Here is a 25,314-nt window from a genome sequence, read left to right on the forward strand (position 1 = left end):
CAAGAGTAAACTACTCCAGACCCCACCCCGATCATCAGTATTTAATCCTATTCCTGAAATTCTAATGAAATTACCATACCTTGTTTTTTTTTTTTCATACTCTGGTCTAAATCAACTTCACTGAGCAGAACTATGAAAATGCATTTTATTACTAACAAATGCTATTTATACTGCCCAACGGATGTGCACAACTCTATAATAATGTCACATACTATTCTGGGTGTTCAATATCTAATTACTTTCTCAAACAGATACAGCAATGGGAAAACAGCAGCATTCTTCAATAATACTGATATATAGAGAAATATTGTAAGAATATAAGTATATTATGACATGGTTTCTGGATACAGTTCACTATCCAAAAGATTCAAAATAATAACAAGAAAAAGTGACTGTTTTAGATGATGACTACTCTTTTACAGTGCACTGGTTTTGGCTGGAACAGAGTAATTTTCTATACAGTAGCTTATATGGTGCTATGTTTTGAATTTGTGACCAAAACAGTGTTGACAACACAGGGATGTTCTAATTATTGCTGAGCAGAGCTTGCACACAGTCAAGGCCTTTCTGCTTCTCACGCTGCCCTGCCAGTGTGTAGGCTGGGGGTGGGCGAGAAGCTGGGAGGAGACACAGCTGGGACAGCTGACACCAGCTGCCCAAAGGGATGTTCTGTACCATATGATGTCATGCTCAGCAATAATAGCTTTAAGGGAAGAAGTAGGAAGCGGAGGGACATTTGCAGTGATGTTGTTTGTCTTCCCAAGTAACCGTTACATGCGATGGAGCCCTGCTGTCCTGGAAGTGGCTAAACACCTGCCTGAAAGGGAGGTCGTGTATTAATTTCTTATTTTGCTTTGCTTGCATGCACAGCTTTTGCTTTACCTATTAAACTGTGCTTATCTCAACCCATGGGTTTCTCACTTTTACCCTTCCAGTTCTCTTCCCCATCCCACTGAGGTGGAGTAAGCCAGCAGCTAAGTGGGGCTGAAATGCCTACCAGGGTCAAACCACAACATTCAGTTAAGTCAATTATTTTCTGTCTATTACATGTGTTTAAGAACACTATGACATGACCATCTGAAAGCAGTCACAATTGCTTTATAGCCCGTTTTTCATTCATCATATTCTTCTTGCATAAAGCCTTACCGAATGGTGAGTTCCAGTATCTGTGCAAGTCTATCATGAAGCAAGTTTGCCTATGAAAAAAAAATAGAATTATTAGCTACTATATATTGAACCGAGCTAAAATGAATGTGCCAGGCCATACTCAGTGAGTGTGTTCCACGTCATCACATGGCAAATCTAGGCAACATTTTCTCTCTTGATTTCTTTTCTCACTGCTGCAAGGATTCTGAGCCCTGAAGCAGCATGTGAAAATGAGCGAGTCTGTCATGGAGTGCAAGGAATTATACAGCACACTTTGCTGTTGCAGGTAAGAGTTTAACAAACCTGAAATATATTTAGTTACTCAAAATACATAATGGGGTAAATACTGCTCCAGTTATCCCAGGATGAAATAGGAATGGACTATGAATCTAAATTTTAAAGACAGCAAGGAAAACATTAAGATGAAGAGTGTATGAGATTTTCATTCCTTTTCAAATGGTCTAAGAACAATCAAAAGCACACTCTAAATAACTGGAATGTGCTGATATTGGTAATAGTGGAAACAATAAATGAAGACAAAGAACTGAACTTCTGTAGAAGTAACAGCAGCAGCAACATGATAACATAAAGGATCTTTAGCCAGCTCATCCCCACTAATGCTTATACTAATATCTTCAATGCTGTATAACATTTTTCAGAAACTTACTTTGGTTTCACATTGTGCTGCGATTTCTTCAAATGGCGCTTTTTGGAACTTCTCAATCACAAGACGCCTTTTTTCTTTTTCCTGTTCTTCAAGTCCATTGTTATCTTAAAAAAAAAATAAAAAAAGAAAAGACAAACGTAATATTTGCCTATCAAGAGTAAGTGATATAAACCCTCAAATGTGCACTGCAAAAGCAAGCAAGCACTGTGAAGCGATGCAACCATACTTAAGCGAGCTGTTATCTGTCAATGCTTCTAAAGCAAAATGAAGATACAATTTCAGGGAGCTGGTTTGAAGACCTTGGTTTTGCTCCTTTCTTACTATGTGCCTTAATTACGAGTACATCCAGGCTTCCTTTTGCTTTATTTTCTGGATTCAGGACTGCATTTCTCACTCACCACACACAAGTTTGGCTTCAAGAGAAAAGAAGGGATAACATCCCTCCCAGTATTATGCAGACAGGTGGGCAGAATTTTCTATTAGAATTTTGGAAAAGTGAGTTCAACCTCCATATGCTGAGTGAACCTACAACCAGAAGGAACTTTCCAGCATTGAATGAATTTAGGTACCTCAGTGATTAGCAAGGTTTGGAAAACAGTCGGATTGAATTATTCTTTAAAATGTCAATGACTATTGTTTAAAACATCAATGTCTAATCCATATTGTGGACAGGATTTTAGTGGACTGGGCAGCATTAATTATTAATTACTTATAGTATATGAAATAAGGAAACTGGATAATTCAGAGTCCTGGTAGCTGGGCCATTTGTGAGAAAAATATTATTTTTAAAAATTGAGTGGTTTTGAAGTCCACAACATATCCCTTACAATCTATTTTCTGAAAGCACCAAAGACCTGAAAATCTTAATGTGTAAAAAATATTTAAGTTGTTTTATAAGTAATCAATCAATGGAACTTGTAAATCTCACTTTATTTATAACTTGGTCTATAAGGGCAAATTTAACAGATGACAGGTGTTTCCAGATGCTTTTCATTCAGTCACATTAGCTTCAGAAAAGAAATTCACTAAAATTATCAAGACTTAATTTCAGAAATTTAGAAATAACTGAAGTTTTAAATAATTTATTAGCTGAAGAGAAACAAGTGAATATATTCAATTATGTTATTCTGTCTGCATCATCTTCTCTAGAAATTCCACAGCAACTTAGAACTATGATGCATAAATACAGTTTTAATAAATCTTACCAATTGCTTTCTTCAAAGCTTCAAAGGTAATTTCTTCAGCATTATCAATCTAAACACAAAGAAACAAAACCCCTTAAACCTCACATATACCATACAGGATACTAAAAAATAAGGAATGTGATAAATACAGAAGGCTAGAATGGCCACAGAGCTTTTCTACTTTACAAGTCTCTAATAGCTTTATCTGGAGTTTCTGTGACAGCCAACAAATCACTAATTCACATTTTTAAGCTGCTGCAATTAGTAGGGAAATTTCAAATCAAATGAGATCAAGGAAAAAATTCCAAATTCTAGTCAAGATGCTCTATGGCAATAAGACTTTGGAAAAGGACATTAATTTTGGCAGAACACTTTTGGGTCAGGAATATGCTGTGGTGTTTCTATACTGTTATGCTTCAGTACTGGTTCTTAAACAGCTGTTGAGAATCATAGCAACTGCTTCCTGAGAACAGTTGAGTTACCAGCGATCTGATGCTAAAATAAGAGATGGTAATGGAGGGTACAGTGGAAAACGGTCATTGCTTTAGGCTAACTTCATACCAGTACTGGCTCCAAATAACTTGGTGCTTATGTCATAAACATTGGAGCTAAAGTGCTCTTCATAACAAGCTATGTCTGATGCACTGAGAAAAATTGTTCATTTAGCAATATGAATATCTATTTGCTGCTGCAGATGTACTGCATTAGGAATTGCTTGGGGCTGCAAAATTTCCAAAGATGCATGAACGTTTCTCTGAAGAGCTCCAGCTCATGGATCTTTGTATTTCAACTCTTTATAGACCTAAAGTTTCTGTATCAGTAAGCACATCTACAGTGAAACCACCGTGGTAGTATTAGGGGAGAATGCTTAGATGGCAGAACAGTGTCCACCTGAATATAAGATAGTTTCTTGCCTTGGACTGCCTTATTTTAAACCTTCAAAACTAACTAAATGTAAACAGGCAGAACTTTTATCTTTCCTTATTAACACTAATTGCTTAGAGTGGTCTAATACGATTTATCTGTAAGGTACCAAAAGTTATTTCACCCAATTCAGAAGACCCTGAATTCTTCTGATTTTTTTTCATTCATTTACTTGACCTACTGTAAATGGAAAAGCCAGAAGTAGCTGTTTCCTTTTTCAATCAGTGTTATGTCAGGAGATGGAGCTGTAAATGATACTTTTCTTACAGGTTTTACTACATTAGCATTGTATTCTCTACCTCTGAATATATAAAAGCCAAATAAATAAATAGCAAAATACCATTTATGTCAAATATTTGTGGATATGGCTAGAGATAGAGAGTATTTGTATTTTTAAATAATCACATTTTGAACAATTCATATTTGGTAAATATTACTTGTTCATGGAAGCCTTTCAAATTTCTAATTAACATCTGTAGTAGTTGCTGATATTAGCCAGCATTATATTTGGTTATTAATATCACAGAAGCACTAGCTACTTTTACAAGTGATTTCATCTTAAAAATGAAGGTAACTATGGAATAAACCAACCAGTATTTAGTAATGCACTTGCCACATCAAGAAACCACATCAAATATTAGGAGCATTTACTTTCTTCAGAAAGGTAATGATTGTGACAATCTGGCTTATTTTTCAAACATTTTTTTCTTCTTCCTCCTAAACCTTCAGCCAGTTTATCTATATCCTTGCCAAAGCACAATATCAAGAAGCAAACAAAATATCATCTGAATTATCATTAGCACAAAGCAGTAAGGAATAATAATAATGATGCAAAACATAAATCACCTCTGTCACTAAGTTCTAAAATGAAGCCTTCTCCTTTGTTATAGCTTAATATTGCATTTTTAACTAACATTCAGTTTGACTATGTCCACACATTCTGTTTCATGTCCCTAGTTGGTTTGTGCTTGAAGATGCTAAAGGTAGGATTCATTTGCAGGTACAAACACCTCAATTTCAACAGCTAATCTCCATTGCAGCCAGCAGAAATCTGGTTCATAAAAATCTGCAGAACCTTGAAATGATTCAGTAAAAATAGAAATTTATTTTAAGAAATACTTCAAATGAAGTGTCAAAAGATGTGGGATCATTTTAATTATAATGCAGTCTTCCTAAGGGGTAACTGGCATCAGCTCCTGTACCATACATATGAACTTTTTGTTGCTACCTTATCCTTCCTGTGACTTTAAAGAACTGTGCTAAACTGTTCTGGAAGGGAAAAGCAATACTGTAACGTTGCAGTGTATGTTGCCTGCCTAGTCTTTACCTGCCCCTCTCAAAGACAGCAGTCCCCTACTAGTCTTGTATCTGTCAGACTCATGCTGATGAACATGGCTCAGATACTTCAAATGATGAAGGGATAACAGATGCAGGAATTTATTTGATCCCTCAAAATGCAAAGAAAATATTTCAGAATATTTACTCATAAAATATTAGTTTTAAAATATTAGTTATGTTCTGCAGTACTATCTGTAAAAACTATAGTGACAAAATAATTTACATTTTTACAGCACATTATCTGTGTCAGTGTCTTTGACAACACATTTCTACAAATGCAGGAGATAAAAAAAAAAAATCAAAACCCCAAAGCATTTAACACTGCTAGAACAATTAGATACTAGACTTTCTGGGAAAGCTTTATTTGCATTCCCTCCCCCACAAAGATGCTGCTTTAAAATATCCTGTGATTTTCATACCTTATCATCTGTGTTGTTGCCAGGCAGAATATCCACCTGAATAGATACTGTGTCCACAATGCTCTTCCTCCTGGAGAGCCTGTCCTCATCTAGAAGAAAAAGAACTTACTGTACTTTCTGTATAACAGTTGAAACACGATCAATCAAATTTCTACACATCAGATGTAGATTTGTTTCTGTATGCCTATTTAACCCTATTTTATCATTTGGATTGTTGAGAACACCATCAGTTATTGCTCTGAATTAGTAAATATAAAGGAAAAGAACCTTTTTTTTGTCCCTTCCCCCTCCTGTCCCAGACCTTGTTGACTTCCCCTTGAAAGCTCAAAATTTAATAAACTGAGATGAGATCTTATTCAAATGCATAATAAGTAACATAGCACATGATGATACATTGTTGCAAAGTAATTTACAAAAGCCTGAACTTATTTTTTTGGTTGTGAAATTGAAATATTAAGGTTCTGATATGAAGGTATTCTGAAACAGAAAAGGGCTTCTTGGAAGATGACTCACTGACTGAAGAAATAAAAGTTTCTGTATGGAAATGAACAAGAATCCTTCCTTATTCTTGTTGCTACAAGTACCACATTCAGTGAGTCTAAAAACCTACTTGGTGAAAAAAAATTCTCTCCAATTCTAACTTCCTACAAACATTTCAAGGAGTCCAGCTGGCCTAAATAGTTGTCATAAGGCCAACTGTGCTGATACTAAAAGGAGCACAACATTTTAATTAATGCATAAGCAGGTTATGATCAAATGATCCATCAGTTGATAGATTTTCCTTTTGTGACTGCATTCTTGAGACAATCAACCAATAATATTTGCTCATTTTTGAAATGTAGTATGTTAAAATAAGATTAAAAAAACCCCTAACAGTAAAAATACATTTACAGATGTCTCATGAGCAACCTCTGAGAAATGGAGACTTCAGTGGCCTGACTTGAATGTATCTCAGTTACAAACCCATGAATTGCAATGTCATATTTTAGATTTTAGCCAAGATCAATCCGTTTGGACCTGGCCATTATTATTTGATGACTTGCACTGCACATATTTAAAAGCATCTACAGGCACTTGATGCTAAGAGAGGGAGAAAGACTATAAAACTCCCCCCCCACAAGGTAATTTATTCTGGTTCTTCCATAACCTTTGTTTAAACCACTTCTAGCAAAGCGCTTTGGCAGTGCAAATATTGAGCACAAACAAACAGAATTCATTCCAGCAGACCTGAACATGCTCAGCTTTTAAAAATCAAGAAATAACTTTCAGAGGTCATATAAATGAAATAACATTTTTAGATCAAGAGGCAGTGAAAGAATAAGATTAGTGAAAACCACCTGAATTCTAGCTATCTTTGCCAGGGACCCTGAACATTTGAAGTGGCATTTTGAAGGATTTACTTGATTTTTAAATCCCTGATGGCTCATTGTTACATGACACAATACATACAGAGTCTGAGGAAAGCATCTTAGCCCTCAAGGGTAAACACAAGACAAAACTACATCTTTGCTGCCATCTTGCTGTTCTCTCTATAATTGACATGCAAACACTAGACATTTTTGGAACTACTTTGGATAAAGTTCATTTTTGTAATGGATGCCTCACTATACTTCCCTAATAAAAATGCCCATTTGTCTCTAATTTCAATATATTAAGTAGGTAAAAAATTGTGAAAATTGTAATTTTTTTTCTGTCACATGGTATAAAGCTTGTCTCCACACACACGAAGGAGCCCAGAGGCACAAGGGCAGAGGTGGAGCCCCAGTACCCATTGCTCTGGCCCCTGCCAGGGCTGTCACAGGAGCCTTGGCCCCATGGCCCGGGGGTGGCACCCACCCTATGGGGCAAGTGGAGCAGCTCTCTGGGTCACCTCACTGACCAAGGCGGGATCAGCGACTGGGATACGGGGGATGCAGGGGAATAGCATCTTGGATTGCACCAGGCTTAATATGGGATGCTTAGGAAAAGAAGCAAGGGTGGAGAAAATGAAGATTGAGATGGTTTGAGAAGGAGAAAGCAAGGAAAAGAGAGGGGATAAGGGGATGAAGGCGTCAGTTGCATGCAAACCAGTTGCTGATAAGTATTTGCATCTGGCCATGCCCTGAGCCTCATTAGTGCAGCCTGTCCCATGTTCTGATTAAATCCCATTTCTGTTTTCCCGGTTCAGGGACTCCATTCTTTGTGCAGTTGTGTGCAGGGGGGGTCTAAGCACAGCAACTGGAGTCAGACCACAGGTCAGAAGGTCTGTGTGCCTCGGGGGAGCGAAGGTGCACAGCACCAGTGTGTGATCACAAGGGAGTACCAAGCTGGGCCAGCAGGTGAGTAGGTCAAGTGGCCTGGGAGCAGGGTGTGTCTGTGCATCTCAGAGGGAGGCACTTGGAGGGACCTGGAGGCCCAGGCCAACTGTCAGAAAGACCATGGAGCCTGGGGGAGGTTGGCTGAGACCCGCGTGTACATGGATATGTGCGTTCCTGTGCACAAGGGGATTCTGTACCAGCAGCTGTTCTGGGGCTGTGGGCCTTGGGGACTCACGTGCTCAGGTGCCAGTGACTGGGGAGACTGGGAACCAGGACACAGCTGGTGGGTAGACAGTGTCTAAGCTCAGCTACTGGTGGGATGAACACAGAATGTATGCACGTATACGTGTCCCACCAGTGGCCTTTCATCCTGAACACCCAGTGTGTAAGACAAATCATCATTCTGTGAACAGCTGAGAGCTTCTTCCAACTTCCTACCCAGTTCTTGTAATGTCACTCAAAGAGGTATTTAGTACTAATCACTCAGTACTTTTCCTGCTCAGGAAAAGAAAATAAGCTACCACCATATTTTAGAGTTCCAAATCAAGAGTAAACACAAAGACAAATCTTTCAGCAGCTAACATTGCTACAGGTATATCAAGGAGATTAAAAAAAAAATGGAAGGAAACACTAAGTAAAAGACAGTTTCTGGCCTAAAGGTCTAAAGGCCTTCTAAAAGCGCGGGGTTTTTTTGTGCACATCATATACAGACACACCACAGCTAGTAGGAGAGCAGGCTGACCTACAGCTCAGTTTTACCTTTTGACTTGTGTCTGCACTTATGAGGCTTTTTGCCTGATGGAAATAGAGCTGAATTTAAGAAAAAAATATATATGTATAGACAAAAAAAAATATTACATGTACATTTAAATTATCAGCTTCTCCCCTCCCCCAAATAAGCAAGAGAACAAGGTACAAAAAGTTGCAAATATGAATGTCTTTCAAACTGATAAGTAGTACAAGAACTTGAAGCAAAAACAAGATGAGGATTTTATAAGTCATTGTTAAGCATTACATCACTGATATTCAGAAATACTAGAAATAATTAGGATAAAATCTTCACTGGATTTTTGGGTTCAACCATAACATTCACAGGAATATACAAAAGATGGATCCATCTTTTATTAAAATTAACGATATATTTTGAAACACTACATTCTAGCTTTGTAATATAATTGTAGAAATGAAGCATTTCATTGAAGTAAAAAATTAAAAGTTTCAGAATTCCAAAATATTCACTTCAGTCGTGATTTAGTTAAATGAAAACTTTGGAAGATCAATATCCCACAGGATCAGAGGTTAATGATCCTAATTAGATATGATAACAGACATGGAATCAGGTTTGGCTACTTCTTTTTACAAAGAGATTACTTGAAAAACCCCAAACTCATCTGATTCGTATATGCTAAAATTTAGCAATATGACCATTTTTCATCACCTGAAGAGGCAGTTAATCACATACTTGTAGCTAAACTCACTTAACCTTGACGTCAGAACTTACATATCTACCCATGTAGGAATGCATTTTTATCAAAGCGTCCAAGAAAAGCCTAGCAAGGTCATTTGGGTACAAATACATCTCAATTTCTAGAAGACGCTTAACATAAATTTCAAACAAGGCTATCTTTTCCTTCCATTCTCATTCACTTAGTCAGTTAAAAATTTGAAAATGTAACACTTCCTTACTTGCTACCTACCTCTTCTGCTAATACTAAAATATTATGTTAACTGTTTTCTTTGGATGCTAGAAGAAATAATCTGTCAATTATAGCAATGGTTTCCTTGTTAGAAGAAGACAACCAGCAACAGAAAACACAAACATTGCAGCTGTGTCAGAATGTATCACTAGTTTGCCTGCTGGCACTTAGGACAAAATCACATCTGTTGTTCTGGAGAACTCACTCCCTGCCATCGCAGCAATCCAAAAAAGCTTATTCAAGAGTAGGCAGCAACGTACTATGTTTCTTTCTATACATAAGCTATAAACCATGGGAATCACATTTTCCTGCTACGTACTTTTATTTCTCAAAAAGGTCATGCTTGAGATTGGGATGTCCCATAGTCTATTACAATAGCAACCAGTTCTGTACAGCCACAAAACACACATGGTTAATGAAACAAAATCTTCAAACAATTTTTTTCAGTGACTTGCTTAATTGGCTGTTGAAAAATATATTAAAAGCTGAAAACACACGTCATACACTAGCTAGTCATTCACATGCACCATTCATGCATCCTCAGTAGCCCAAACTCGCAAATCTTCCTCAGGCATACTTTATTTTCATTGTGTTACCTGACACTAAGCTAGCATAACCACCTAATGGAGGAAAACATAACATTCTTGATTAAATTAACATCTGCTCACTGTGAATTTGATGAAGGCCAATAACTCAAGTCAGCACAAGGATATAGGGCAAATAATACATTCCATCCAGTGTTTACATAAAAAGGGTAAAGTATGCTGACTAGTATAATCCTTCCTCAACTGCTAACTCAAGTTAATACAAAAAACCAGTAATAATCACTACAATCATCTCAGGTATTCTTTTGAAAGCAAAGACTTCATTAAAAAGAGTTGAAGTGAGCTCAAGAACTTTCTGCCCCACCTCCTCGATTTACAGAAAAAAATAATCTTAAAAGGACATAAAGTTGAAACTTTTTAGCAATAAAACAGTGACTAATGATAAAAAAAAAAAAAAAAAAGAAGATCTTGAGGAAACAAAGTTATACTATGATTAAGTTTTGTTGCCAAGTAGTCACATTACATTTCATTGACACACAACACATTAGGAAAGCATTCTTAGTGACTGGTACTTAATAGTTTTGACGCTAATCACCGCTTACCTGTTACCTGGGGTACATACGGAACTGACAATCTTTCCACACTGTATCCACTGCCTCCTAATGATTCTGCAATCTTGTTCGTCAGGAAAAATAAATTTTTTTCATGCTTCTCTAAGGATTTTGGAAGACTGTCAAAATACATATTTGAAGTTATTATCTACCGATAGAGATTTGTTCATTAAGTAAAATATTTTTCTGATGTCTGCAAGCAACCAAAAAGCGTCAGTATCAATGATCTATATATAATGAAATAAAACTTGCTCAGTTTTTTAGGAATGAATATACAGCCCAAAATTAGTGCTTTGAATACCACTGCAATATTTTAAATTACCTTAACACTTCTTGGTTATCTGAAATATGTTCCTCACTTATTCTGCTACATCTTGAGAGAATATAGTCTCTGTTAAACAGAAAAAATTACAGAGTAATGGTATTTGTCATGTGTCAGCAATATGCCCTTGTGGCAATAAAGGCTAAAGGTATCCTGGGCTGTATTAGGAGCATTGCCAGCAGGTCGATGGAGGAGATCCTTCCCCTCTACTCAGCACTGGTAAGGTCATAACTGGAGTGCTGTGTCAGGACAGGAGAGACATGGACTTAATTTAGAGACTCCAACAAAGGACCACTAAGGTGGATTAAGGGACTGATGCATGTCTCCATTGAAAAAAGACAGAGAGCTAGGATGGTTCATCATGGAGAAAAAGGTGGATCTTACCAATGTGTATAACTACTTTAAGGGAGGGAGGGTGGAAAGACAATAGAGCCAGGCTCTTTTCATTAGTGACCAGTGACAGGACCAGAAGCAACGGGCACAGACTGAAACACAGAACATTCTGACTGAACATCAGGAAACATTGTTTTACTGTGAGGATAACCAAGCACTGGCACAGGTTGTCCACAGAGGCTGTGGAGTCTCCATCCTTAGAGATATTCCAAAGCTACCTGGATGTGGTCGTGGACAGCCTGCTCTAGGTGAGCCTGCTTGAGCAAGGGTTGGGATCAGATCATCACTATTCCTGGAGGTATTTAAAAGATGTGTAGATGTGGTGCTTAGGGACATGGTTTAGTGGTAGACTTGGCAGTGTTAGTTTAATGGTTGAACTTTATGATCTTAAAGGTCTTTTCTAACCTAAATGATTCTATGATTTTGAGAGGGCTCTTCCAACCTCACACATTCTGTGATTCAGTGTAAATGCATTTTGTTGTGTTGACATATAGACCAAACATCATATTCTGGAGAAGTGCCTCTGACAACATTAAAAAAGGCAGAAACCCACATTTTTTTCATATATGCATATATGCTTTTAAAGCCTGGTTTTGTTCTGCCTATCCTATATATCATTAAACCTCTAAATCATTTTTCACATATGCAACATATTTCAGTGATGTGCAACTTTTTAATAGAAAAATAGGTACTTCACTGTTCATTAATTCACATTCTGTATCTACTTACTTGCATTTGTCTTTGAAAATTGTTTCTGGTAGAAAATAAGATGCTTCCAGACTTCTAGTTTCGATGACCTGAAAAAACCCAAGACAAATAGTACAAATGGAATAGTTCCATAGCTATTTTCTCCACTGATTAAGTTGCTTAAAGAGGTTCTACTGTAGCAGATTACCAATCCTTTGCTAACATCTACCTCAGCACAAATGAGGCCTTTAGTATTTCTATTAACCAGAGAAAGATATTGTGGTACTCATCCTTTAGACGAAAAATCTAGTTCTCATGGTCTTGTGCATGGTCTGTACTGTTTCACCAAAGCCAGTGAGATTGTAAAGTCTTATACCAGATGGGGATTTAGCCCATCTGGGCTAAATCTAGCCCATTTAGTAACGTGTTTATGGAACCATAAACAAAATGAAAATGTTATACCTTGCAAGAAGAATATTCTGTGTATAATTTTAAGAGTCAGCAAGTATTGTCATCAGAGACTGAAGACAAAGAGCCATGTTGGTGGACACAAATACAGGATATCAACAACACAAGCTATTACTTGACAGGTTATTTACCCTTTTTACAGTAGAATATGTACTGTTCTAAATAACTTTAATTACTTATGTGTTACCTTGGTGACATGCTGACAAAAGGCAGGAACTGCAATCATCTGGCTCAGAAAGTTTAGATAAGCTGCAACCAATGCCATGACACCACAACGATTAAACATTGGCAGATTATCCTCATTGATGATGGCAATGTCCTGAAATATATAGGATAGCATTATACTTTCCAAAGTATACAGGCTGGCTCAAGTATACGGAAGTCAAAAATTATTATTAATAATGCTAGCTGACATATGATGACTATCTGGTATTACTTAGCATTTAATACCTCTCATCTTAAAATCATAGTCTTTTAGCTCACTCCCGAATTAGGTATATATTGATCTGAAGTTAGAGATCTTGAAGGATTCAACCCTTATGAAGAGAAACACATCTACTCAGCTCAAACTTCTGTTTCTAAGAAAAAAGAGTACAGGTTAATGACTGGTAGTATCTTGTCCTTGCCACCTGCTGATAACTTTTTTCAGGAAAATTAGAAACAGTAGTTTAATAATAAAAATCACTCTTGTGAGTCATAGATAGAGTACCATAAAGGGAATTATTTAATGCTTATCAGCATTTCTATGTTTGGTTTGACAAGTATTTCCAACCAATCAATCAACCAAAAGCTTTCTTCTAAGGTGAGGACAGTCCATATATTTATATGGAACACAGATGCAAGACCACGGGTTTTAAGAATACCTTGTCAATCTGCTAATGAATATACCCGCAGTTCTAGGGAATGTTTCAACAAATTTCCATATCTACTATATTCCCTGAAAAGAACATGCCGCAGAAGTTTGTAACAAATCTGATTAGTTGAAACTTCCCTATTAATAAGTGGTACATACAAAGCCCAATTCCTCCATGGACTGATCAAATTAGGAGTGAAAGATGTGATTTTCAATTTGAAGATCAATATGCAAACAAAAAAAAGTTATCCACATCTCCAATTACAAATCTAAATTGTCAATCAGTGAACCCAACACTGATTCAGACTCATACCTGCAAAGCAATAGCTAATCGAATGAGGTCAATAACCACTTCTTCATTGGCTAGTTCAATTGTGGTAAGAGCTAGAGATGTAAACAGTAGTTCAAAGTTTTTTTGGACATTGTCTTCTTCTTTACAGCCTAAGTAGATGTGCCTGTACAACTGCTGACCATGCTATAAAAGACAAAAAGGGAAAAATTAGTATTAAAGTCACAGAGTAATTTAGGTTAGAAAGAATATTTAAAAGGTCCTCTAGTCCAACTCCCTGCTCCAAGCAGGGTCAACTTTGATGTTAGATCATTTTAGATAGAGAATTATCAAAATAAAAAAGGGTAAAATACATAAATACACATACATACACAATCAAGTACATGATTTATCAAGACGACCAGTAGTTTACACCAACAACTTCTTTATAAATACAGTACTGTTCTATTTTATGTAGAAGTGTACAGACAGGGAAGATGATACATAGAAATGTACATGAATACTGCACTGTGTGTCAGACACTGGCACTCATTTCCTACTGAAAAATTCAGAAAAAATAATTATCCATTTATGAAAAGGAGAAAACAAAAAGTAGATCTTGAAGCATTCTCAAGAACATTCAAGTAACTGAGAAGCTTCAAGGGCTATCCTTGTAAAGACATCAAATTTGCTCATTAAGCAGAGGGTTTTTCAGAAGGTGAGTAGGGCTCATTTAATAGTATGAATAAAGATGCTCCAGCTCTAGTGAAGTACAGAGGCTATCTAATGAAAGATCCTCAAGTTCAAAAGTGACTTTCCTCATAACCCTGTGCTTAACCAAATCTTTGAAAAGTAACTACTATCTCAACACAAAAAAGAAATGAAAACACAGAAAGGCAGGATAAGAAGCACGTTTTGCATGAAACACACAACTCAGAACCAGACCAGGATTCTTAATCTGTAGAGGGATATAGGTCTGTATCAGTTAACACAGTTAATTTTCATGATCTAAAGACTGATGCTTTGTCTCTGGAAGTACTAGTTCAGCTTTAGGAGGGATAAAGAAAACATCTGTTCTTTAGGAAGGACATACTCACTTAAGAAATAATAAAGATGTTGGCTTTATTATTACTTCTAAAGCCAAATATATAGTTGTGCAAATATATGTTTTATTTAGAAAACAGGGAAACTGAGATATTAGCAATGCACAGAAGCTACTATGAAAGAAGCACAGCAAAGGTTAGCTGTTTAAAGTCACAGTATGTTTGGAAAAGAAAAGTAATGAAATGATTCACCCCACTGATAAAGAATTGCACTTAGATAAGAAAATAAATTATTATGTGGATTTTTCCTGACATGTACTATTTTTCCAGAAGATTGCAAAATGGAGGAAGTTCAGTATTTCCTTTTAAAGGATAGAAATAAACCTCCTGGCTTTGAGAAAGTGGACTGAGATGGAAGGAGTTATGTGTCTATAACTGGTTTAATTGCATCTACTTTAGGTACTGAAACTCCTAGGAATGATATCGAATTGCCTCAGGACCCTCATGTAACTTCAAACAAGCATAGATGGTCATTCAGATCTTAATGGACTTCTGGAGATGCTTCACCCCTTCTCCTTAGATTATGCAAGGAATGTAGGAGAAGTAGGCTGCCAGCATACACATCTATACTAGGTGAGTAATATCACGTTTATGATATGCACCTAGAACAGTATCACACAGATAATTATTGAATGACAATATCCCACGGTTAATACATTTTTATAGAAGACACTATAATCTTCTTTTCTTGACCTGGTAAGAGTCTCTTTTCCTCTCCTGCCCTCTTTCTCAGGTGAGTGTTAACAATTCAAATATTTAGTTTGACAATTTAAATTTTCATTTAGCAAAATTAGAAAATACAACTTATCCAAAGTAGTTTAAATCCTAGATGTTAAACTGATGAATTAAAATTTAATTTGCTTTTTACAAAGATACATTACTATTAATTGCCAGTATTGGTGTATTCTTTATATTTGTGTTATTCCAGTATTAACCAAAACAGGTGTCAATATACCACAAGGAATATCAACTGTACTAATTTAGCAAGAACATTTATCTTGCAATGTTACTTGAAAACCACACAACTCTAGTTTGCATATAATTGCATATGCAGTATTTTTGCCTCTGGACAAGTTAAACTGCAAGCAATTCTTCTGATTTTTATAATTAGAGTATTAAATTAAGTTAGCACTCTGAAGACACACATTTTTAGTTTCACAGCTAATAGGAAACTAAAACAAAGCAGCATGGGATAGCTGTGAGAAATTAATACACTTTCTCAGGAAGATAACAATGATAAACATTCTAAAACCCACCTGAGATGACTTCAGTAATTTGTATTTTCTTTGTTTACAGGCATAACTACACAGATAAACCAGTCAAGAATGACAGAGCACACAACAACTATATGTATTTTTTCCACACAGAAAATAAGGTGTTTATTGTAAAGAAGTAATTTCAGCTCCAGCTAAAAAAAATATCTGTTTTTCTTTAGATCTAAACATACTCAGAAGTCAACTGGCACAATGTCCTGTAAAAACAGTCTTGTAAGGAGGTGTATTTTTTCTTCAGAGTTAACTTCCTTTGACATCTTTATCTAAAACACAAGTCCCTGTACCATGGTTTTTAAAAAAGATTTTTAAATAAAAAATTATCTCAAAATATAACCAAATAAAAGCCATAGAAATGAAAAACTACTACCGAGCATAAATGAAATGCTGCATAGGAATCTAACTATAGGGAGGTCTTTTCAGAATCATGGTTTAGATATATACTGTTCTAATGTAATGCATGCAAGGGTTTTCACTGAAGACATAAATAACAGAACCACCTCTCCAGTATCTAGAGCATCTCAATACTGAAATCACTGTAATTTGATTCGGAATCCCTTGATACTGATCTTTGCAGCTTGGTTCCAAAGGTTGTAGAAGAAAAGCAAAGCAATGGTTCAGTTAACTTTTCTATCTAGACAATGAACTTTTTCATTCTATTACCTTCTTCATGAAGCTCACGTCTTGCCTTGAAATTTTGTCTCGTTTTATCTTTAGATCTGAAACATCTGGTATTATTCTACAAAGGAAACAAAAATGTCATTTTAGCAAAAAGATATTGAAAGGGAAAAGGATGTGAAATATATGAACTGTTCAAGCAAATCTTGAAGCAATTTCCATTTTAAATATATCCATGTTTTACAATGTCATTCAAATTTCAGTTGAAGAGGGAGAACCATAAATGGATTTATGACAAACATTTTTTTCACTCTACATAAAATACCACATTCTGACTTCCTCAGTTAAACCAACAGGTATTTGGAATGGTCACTTAAGGTATCATGCACTGAGGATCACCTGTGAAACTCCTGCCATCAATAAATGACACTGAGCACTGTGCATTTATCAAAACAGTACATTAACATTTCATATTATGAAAAATACTTAAAAATCAACAGTACTTGTCATTCAGATATTAAACTAGAATTTCAAGTAGTCCAAAGCAAACAAAAAGAACTACCGTATCCCTCTGAGCTTTGCTCTGTTGTCATGTCGATCAATGAGATTATGCAGTATTTCCAAAACCAGCTGCCTTAGCTCAGAGTCTTCCATAAGTGAAGGAGACAATAATGGGTCCAGAAACGGAGGAGGAAGTGCATTGGTTACAGTTGTTGCTTTGTATCCTGAAGTCACCTGTTCATTATTGGAAGTAAAACAAATGTGTGTCATTATGGAATTGTAAGAATTACTTGCAGCTGTCACTCATTTTTTGGTGGGCTTGCTTCGGCATCTGAAAGGTCGATTCGAATTGAAGTACTAGTTTTGAAAATTTATAACCTCACTACAAATTTGGAAACACTTTGAATATTCATGTTCAAATGAACTCCTTCACCTGTTTTAAAGTGCTATTTCTCAGGATACTTCCTCTACCAACACAACCAAAAGAAAAAATAAAGGTCTCATTTATGAAATTTTTTTTTTTTTTAATGGCCTATGAAGAACTGAAGGGCATAAAATTAAGACGGCAATAATTCCAATAGAGATTTTTACATTTCAGGTTCTGAGCTGCTCATAGATGGTACTGAATATGCTCACGTAAAGAAAAAAAGACAGAACTCGAGGTCAAGATGTATATCTTAAACATTTATGGGTACTATTTTATTGCAAAAAAGAAAGCAAGCAGCAACCATCACTTTCTTAGAAATCTGCTACCATGGTGTTGTTTTTTCTTTTTTTCTAAACTAATACCACCTCTCTCTTGCCTCATTCGATTACGTTTATTTAAAGCAAGCTCTGTAGGAAAAGTTAACTTCTAGCTAGCAATTTAAATGTTAATCAGCTGAACATTTAGAGCAGTCAGAAATGTTTAAAGATTAATTTAAAATGTTTAAAACCAAAACAGGATTCAGAAACTGACATGCATAAGCTGTTGAGGATGAAGAGAGCAAAATTATCCAAAATTTAATTATAATAAAAGCAATCATATTTTTATCTAAGACTTTAAAAAATAATTATACATTTGTTACACATATTCCATACTATCACAGCTTTTACATGTGAACTATGTTGTACTGGTTTTAGCTGTGTTAATTTTCTTCACAGTAGCATGTATGCTGCTGTGTTCTGGATTTGTGACCAAAACAGTGTTGATAATTTAGGGATGTTTTTATTCTTGTTGAGCAGTGCTTACACAGTCAAAGCTTTCTCTGCTTCTCACCCCACCCCACCAGTGAGTAGGCTGGGGGTGCACAAGAAGTTGGGAGGGGACACAGCTGGGACAGCTGACCCCAACTGACCAAAGGGATATCCTAGACCATATGATGTCATGACCAGCAGCAAAATGGGGCAGTATGCAAGGGCTGACATTGCTGGGGGACTGGCTGGGTATCAGTTGACTAGTGGTGAGAAATTGGGTTTTGGGTGGGTTTTTTTGTGGTTTGTTTGGATGGGGTGGTTTGTTTGTTTTTTGGTTTATTTTTCACCACTTATTTTTCTTTTTTCTTGGGTTTGTTTTTGTTTCCTTTTCTTGGTTGGTTGTTTGTTTTTGTTATTTTTTTTTAACTTACTATACTGTCTTCATCTTAACCCACTTTCCTCACTTGCACCCTTCCAATTCTCTCCCCCTCTCACTGGGGAAGAGTGAGCAAGTGACTGGGTGGTGCTTTGCTGCCTGGTGCGGTCAAGTCACAAGACGTGAGCAAGCACTATTCCTACAGCAGAACTGAACAGGTTGAAAGGAAAAATTCTAATATTACAAGTAAGGCTGCAACTAAAAGTGCATACTTTTAATGAAGTGCCAGATTTTAACTGACTATACAACATTAAGTTGTCTGTCTGTGTGTAAGCACAACAACAGACTAATGTTATGAAGTATTATTATGTAGTAAAGAATACATGATGTACAATGCTCAGTTCAGCACACAGGCAAGGTTCAGTAGTTTCTAGTTCTTTATTATGTGTACAGACTAAACCTTATATACCACAATAAAAGCTCTGAACATAAATTCCTTCCCACATTTTTTTCCACAATATTTATCAATGTTTGAGTAATGGAATTTTACTTCCATATTCTAAAAGAGGATTGAAAATAAAATTCAGTGACAAGAATGTTAAATTCCTTCCACATGCACAATTTGAATATCTTAAAACATACTTACAGTCTATGCAGCACTCCAAATAATTAGAACAATTCTTACTGACTTCAGTGGAAATTTTTAAGGCTGGTGAGATGAATGTTGTCAGGAACAGTTTAGGCATAGCTGAGTCTATCTTTAACAAAGACAATGTGCATAATGACCCTGTGGTCTTTTCTAACATATTTTCTACCTTTAAATTGCAACTATGAAATGCTCAGGTCTTCTGCAAGCCAGAATCTAGGATTTCATACTCTGACAAGCAAAGAATGATTTAACTGATTTGCCTAACACTATACAGGAATTTCATGTCAAAGCAGGGACAGAAACTAATTTTCCAGGAAGGCATTTTTCTGCTTTAATCATGAAATCATTCTCTATGCTATTTTCCTTTACGTCAGTCACTAGTTTTCAGCTTCTGCAACAAAATAAGCCAGAATTCTACAGGCAAAAGCCTCCTTTACTACCCATTTCTGAATCTTACCATCAAGAAATATTTCCAGAAATACTCTTCAAAGCTTTATAATTGAAAAATGTATTTGTGATAAAACAATTAACCATACATTACAAGAAAATTTGGAAGTACTTGGAAAGAAAGAACAATGGTGCCTGAGGCTGTAAGGGCTTGGAGATAGGCATCCATTCCTACAGTTTTAAAAATATTAGCTATTCTACTAATTACAGCTTTTCTAGTATCAGAGACGGAAGTGATTTCACTTTGATGTTGCCAGCATTGCTGGCAGAACTAGGCAACTCAACCTACTTTATGATGTTCATTTGGATCTGCAGATCCTATTATAACTGATATTCACTAAGGTGTTCTTAGATACTGATATTCACTTAGTGCTCTAAGAGATCGTGGAATATTTCTTGAGCTGCTTGTAATGTAATTTGGGAAAATGCTGTCACAATTTTACCCAGTAGAACTACAGATCTATGTAATATGAAGGTATGTTTAATTTCATAATCCAGAGTGCTTATAATATACTGAACACAGAAGGCTTACCATAAGTAAAGATCTCAGTAACATGATTTGAATCCTTCTAGTTCCCAAATCTCTACAATTGAAAACAAGTTGAAAATTAGTTTTTTTTGCCTATCTTCAAAATATTATTCTACTCCAGACATCATTCTAACAACTGCATTTTTGACAAGTGAATACAGCAGTCTTGGAAGGGATGCTGGACGACCACAAATAAGGGGCAAATATCTCTAAATGAGGTGCAATAACTAAATGTTTTTGAAAGGGACATTTATAAGAAGGCTTAAAAAATGAAGCACATACAGTTGAAAAAACAGTAAGGTATATGTGAAGCAGATCTAAATCTTCAGGTTTCTTTCAGAAATCTCTTTGTATCTGAAATGTTCAACTGCTACACACTTGACAATTTTCACAAGCATCAGCACTCAGAATTTCTTCTGAATTAAAACATAATTGAGTCCTTTCAGAAGACAGGACACTTTTTGTTTAAGTCAGATCCCAAAATGTTGAGACTGAAAAAAAATAATCTGCAAAATCATCAAGAAAAACTGTCAGAACCCTAGTTTTCAAATCACAGGAAAGTACACAGACCACCACTTAAACTGTTCTTCATCTGTTCTCATTCTTCATGTTCTGGTACTAAAAGAAGATAAATACCTATTGGTATATAGTCACATATGCACTGTTCTTGCAAGATCTTACAATAAAAGTGCACTTGAAATAGATTGCTCAGTTCAGAGACTCTTTCTTGAAAGTAAAAAAGGTAGAAATCTTTTTGTCTGCCAAATAGTGTAAGGGAAGAGCAAACCTCTTCATAAAAGTTGGCCCCTACATACCAGTGGAAACTTTCACCTTCATGGGCTATAATCCTGGCTATATCCAGCTCGCAGCGTCATTCAAATGTCTTGTGTAGCAGAGACCAAATTTTCAGGTAAGTAATGCAAGACTGTATCAGCAGCCAGAAAGCCTGCTTTATTGAGAATGACATATGTGCATCATAGTAACATACTACTCAGTCCCATGTTTACACAGAATCCCATGAAGGAAAACTGTATAGTTAAAAAACAAACAGAAAAACCTCCATGCCAACTCATAATCCAAGTATAGAATAGATTCTTATTTCAAATACATTCTTAATGAGTGTCAACTGCCTGGCACAGACAGATTTCTATTTTCGATGGAATAATGTCCCATACTGCAGGGACACAATACTACATGAAAAGCAATCAAGAAGCCACGAGAAAGACAATGACTTCCTACATAACCTAGGAGAGGATCAGACATATGTGGTACAAAGTATCCATGCATATCTGGAAATAATAGCTGAAACTTTTTCAGTGACTTTCTCCATACTGAGGAAAAGCCATCTTTAAACATATTCATGTTAAAGGGAAAAATATTACTTCAGCATATGGTGGCTTTTTAATTATGGGTTTATTACAGCAGTCTGCCCACCTATAGCTTTTCCTATTTCTAAATAAATAGGGAAAATCTAAACAAAACCATGTTCACTGGAATTTTTGCAGTTTCTTAATCTGAAGTCAGTTTGCACAGAATAATCAAAAGCAAAACCCATTTGTAAATTATGCAGCTATTTGAAAAAAAATGTAGTCATAGTTCAATTTGCCTCATTCACAAAACACACATATAAGCAGTTATGGAATTCATCACAATTAAGTAGATAATTTCAGACACATTTGTACGGATATGGAGAGAAGAAATGTTTTGGTGCATTTTTATCAGGTATTTTCTATCAGTACTATGTTTGGAGATTGATTTCATACTGCTGACGCTGTGCTTGTCTTGATTCTACACAATATTAAATATAGCCCCTAATGAGTGAGAATTTACATTTCACTTTTCTTAATGTTAATCGCTTCTTAATTTATCAGGATTCTAAAATCTAAGTTTTTAATTAGAAGTTAAAAAAAGTAGGCTATACAAACCCAAGGTGACTAGTATCCAGTGATTGTGAAGTTGTCCCCAAAACAGGTACTTTTCCCATAATGAACATCATAATCTCTGATCTCTGGTAATCTGGGAGATTGCTTCCAAAAAACCCTAAATAAAAACGAAATGAAATCACAGAAGAAAACAGATAGAGGGCCCTTCTCTTTATAAGAAGGGCCTTATAAATACAAGGAATATACTTACAAGGTCAAAATAGATGAAGAATAAAACTATGATTTGTTTTGGAGCATAATACTCACATGTTCAATTCTGCTGAATGGCTTTACAGAGTCTCTTAATGACACTCACTTTCTTCTTTTTATCCTAAAAATGTCTAATTTTATCCTCCTTTAAATATATAATTTAAAAGTTAAGTATGTGACGTTAATTTTTAACTAGTGAGGCACTGGAAGTGTTTCTCATGGAACACAGTGTTGTTACTTTTGTCTGTTCTTAAGTCATCATTAAATATCACAGGTGTGCGAACAGAAATCTCAAAGATATACAAGTATTATATGACTATTATTTGCTTAGAAACTGCTGAGGTGAGGAGCTCCATGCTAGAGCAGAAGAATGCTCTGGCATGGTGCACAGGGGGCTTTCCTGAACTGGAGGAACCTGAGGGGAGCAGAAAGACCCACCAGGAGCCCACAGGAGACCTGGTGGTGCCAGCAGCAACGGCAGCCAAGCCCCCACAGCAACAGAAGCAGCCCCTGGGGGGCACCACAACCAGGGCAGGCAAGCAGAGCGTGGCACGGCAGTCTGCGCAGAAGGGCGTGTAGCTCTGCCAGCTCAACCAGGGAGCAATGGTGTCCACCCAGCAGAAGGCCCTGTCCTCTCTAAGCGCTGCACCCACCACAGCTGGTGCAGCTTCGCCGACCGAGCTCCAGCGGGAACACGCTGCCAGCCCGGTGCCAGGCTGCAGGGTGGGCCCTGCCCTCACGGCCGCCCCGGCCGGCAGCAGGGAGCACACCCGCGGGAGGTGCCCAGGGAGAGGAGCTCCTCCGCGTCGGGGCAGAGCTCCGGGAGGGCGTGAGGGGGCTGAGGGGTGTCAGGGAGTGCGAGAGGGAGACAGACTGCTGGAGCCGCACCCTGCCTCCCCTGGGACAGGCCTGCCAGGCCCGCAGGACACATACATGGAGGGTTCCCCATCCTCTCCCCACCCAGCAGAATGCAGTGACTTAAGGGATAGGGGAATATGGTGACACATCACTGCCCTGCGCAGCAGGTGTGTCTCCTCCATGACTGCCCCACCTTCCCAGGTGCCCTCGTACGATAGGTACAAGGCTCTGCACGTGGAACTGAACAGTGATGGCTATGATAGTTCATCTGGGTTGGAGGTGTTGCCAAGGTCAGGTCAGCCTACGCCTGGCATCAAACCCAGTTCCATAAAGAAAAAAAGATGGGCCACTGTCACAGGAGACTCTCTTCCGAGAGGAACAGAAGGTTCAATATGCTGACTGGACCCACTTAGGGAAGTCTGCTCCTACCTGGGGCCCAGGTTAAAGATCTGAAGAGAAAACTTCCTATCCCAGAACAGCCCTGAGAAATTTATCCATTATTAACTTTTCATGTAGGCAGCAATGAAATTGCAATAAGAAGTCTGAGGACAATCAAGAGATACTTCAGGGCCTTGAGACGACTGGTTAAGGGATCAGGAGCACATGTAGTGTTCTCCTGTACTCTTCTCATTGCAGGGAATGATGAGGGAAGAAACAGGAAGAGCCAGCAGATCAATACCTGGCTCTGAGTCTGGTTTAGTTTTAGATAATCCTGCAAGGAGCAGGGCGTTAGACTCAGTGATCCTCATAGGTCTCTTCTAATTTGAGATATTCCACTCTATTCTATTGCTGTGCAATAATAAAAATATGATTTTGATAGAAAGAAATTTTACTTCAAAAAGTTGGGTTGTAGGGTTTTTTTGATTTTTGGGGGTTGGGAAGTTGGGGGGTTGGTTAACGTTTTAGCTCGGAGTTTTACTGTAATAGTGAGAAATAAATCTACATATTTGCTATTGGCCTAGAAAGCTTCAAGGCATAAGCAAAGGTACAGATTAGTCAACATTAAAGAGTAAGGGGGAAGGTAGCTTAAAGTAAAGAAATACGCATCATAAATGCACTGCAATATGTAATATCACCAATCATAAAGAGAAAATATATAAAAAAGAGGGGAGGCTATTTTAATGAAATAGTTTACAGAAATTGTTGCTCATTTTCAGTATTGTGCATTAAAGTACTTCAGTTAAGTCATGGTAGCACAACCGGCCATTAGGTGTCATTGTTGCCACTATGTTTAACATTGGTTTCTACAAATTTTCAAGTAGCAACTACTAAAATAAATTACTGCATATGATTGCTTGCAGTATGTTTTTCATAAAAGGACTAATATTAGTTCTGTACCAAAGGTACAGAATGTTGTTTATATTTCAAAGGCCATATAATAATATAACGAACAAATGGATTGTAAGTCCACCAGCATTTATAATTTTCATTGAGCTTCTTGGCTATCTACTCAGTTAATAATAAAAAGAACAGTCTTTCAGAAGTCAAATACATAAATTAAGCCTGAGATTTAGAGGCAAGCACAATCAGAGATATCACACTTGCCATTATTCCTTTTTGATTCAAGCTGTTTCAAAACCATCTTATTGAGGAAGGGGGAGAAGGGGAGGAATTTTAAGCGAGCCTATGTTACTGTCATTACTCACCAATTGTTTGAATAATAGCATTCTGAACAATCCTCTCATCACTCTCCTTGGAGTTTGTGCTGAAAGTGGCACTTCCTGCTGAACTGCGCCTATCACCCAGCTCAAAGTCAACACTGATGCGCAAGTGCTTCAATAAGGTATTAAAAACCTCCAGAACTGTTGGGCCTGGAAACAACACATAACAATGAT

The 25,314-nt window shown here is 36.9% G+C and overlaps 1 protein-coding gene across 9 annotated transcripts in view; it reads right to left on the minus strand.

Annotated features, from left to right (window-relative positions):
• The window catches only part of EFR3A (EFR3 homolog A), an 88,156-nt gene that overhangs the window by 3,082 nt on the left and 59,760 nt on the right, over positions 1 to 25,314 (minus strand). For 7 of the 9 annotated variants that reach the window (XM_042786039.1, XM_042786038.1, XM_033011777.2 and 4 more), the window contains 14 exons: positions 25,126 to 25,290; positions 22,415 to 22,529; positions 20,493 to 20,544; positions 17,374 to 17,546; positions 16,857 to 16,932; positions 13,865 to 14,026; positions 12,886 to 13,017; positions 12,273 to 12,340; positions 10,820 to 10,947; positions 8,735 to 8,785; positions 5,679 to 5,767; positions 3,019 to 3,067; positions 1,814 to 1,917; positions 1,147 to 1,196 (listed from right to left, as the gene is read on the minus strand). In XM_042786039.1, the coding sequence (XP_042641973.1) occupies positions 1,147 to 1,196; positions 1,814 to 1,917; positions 3,019 to 3,067; positions 5,679 to 5,767; positions 8,735 to 8,785; positions 10,820 to 10,947; positions 12,273 to 12,340; positions 12,886 to 13,017; positions 13,865 to 14,026; positions 16,857 to 16,932; positions 17,374 to 17,546; positions 20,493 to 20,544; positions 22,415 to 22,529; positions 25,126 to 25,290 (1,414 nt within the window). The remainder of the gene's footprint in view (positions 1 to 1,146; positions 1,197 to 1,813; positions 1,918 to 3,018; positions 3,068 to 5,678; positions 5,768 to 8,734; positions 8,786 to 10,819; positions 10,948 to 12,272; positions 12,341 to 12,885; positions 13,018 to 13,864; positions 14,027 to 16,856; positions 16,933 to 17,373; positions 17,547 to 20,492; positions 20,545 to 22,414; positions 22,530 to 25,125; positions 25,291 to 25,314) is intronic. The other 2 variants (XM_033011774.2, XM_033011775.2) reach the window with 2 other exon arrangements.

This window comes from Tyto alba, unplaced genomic scaffold (genome assembly GCF_018691265.1).
Source record: "Tyto alba isolate M040663 unplaced genomic scaffold, T.alba_DEE_v4.0 Super-Scaffold_9, whole genome shotgun sequence".
Lineage (NCBI taxonomy): Eukaryota > Metazoa > Chordata > Aves > Strigiformes > Tytonidae > Tyto > Tyto alba.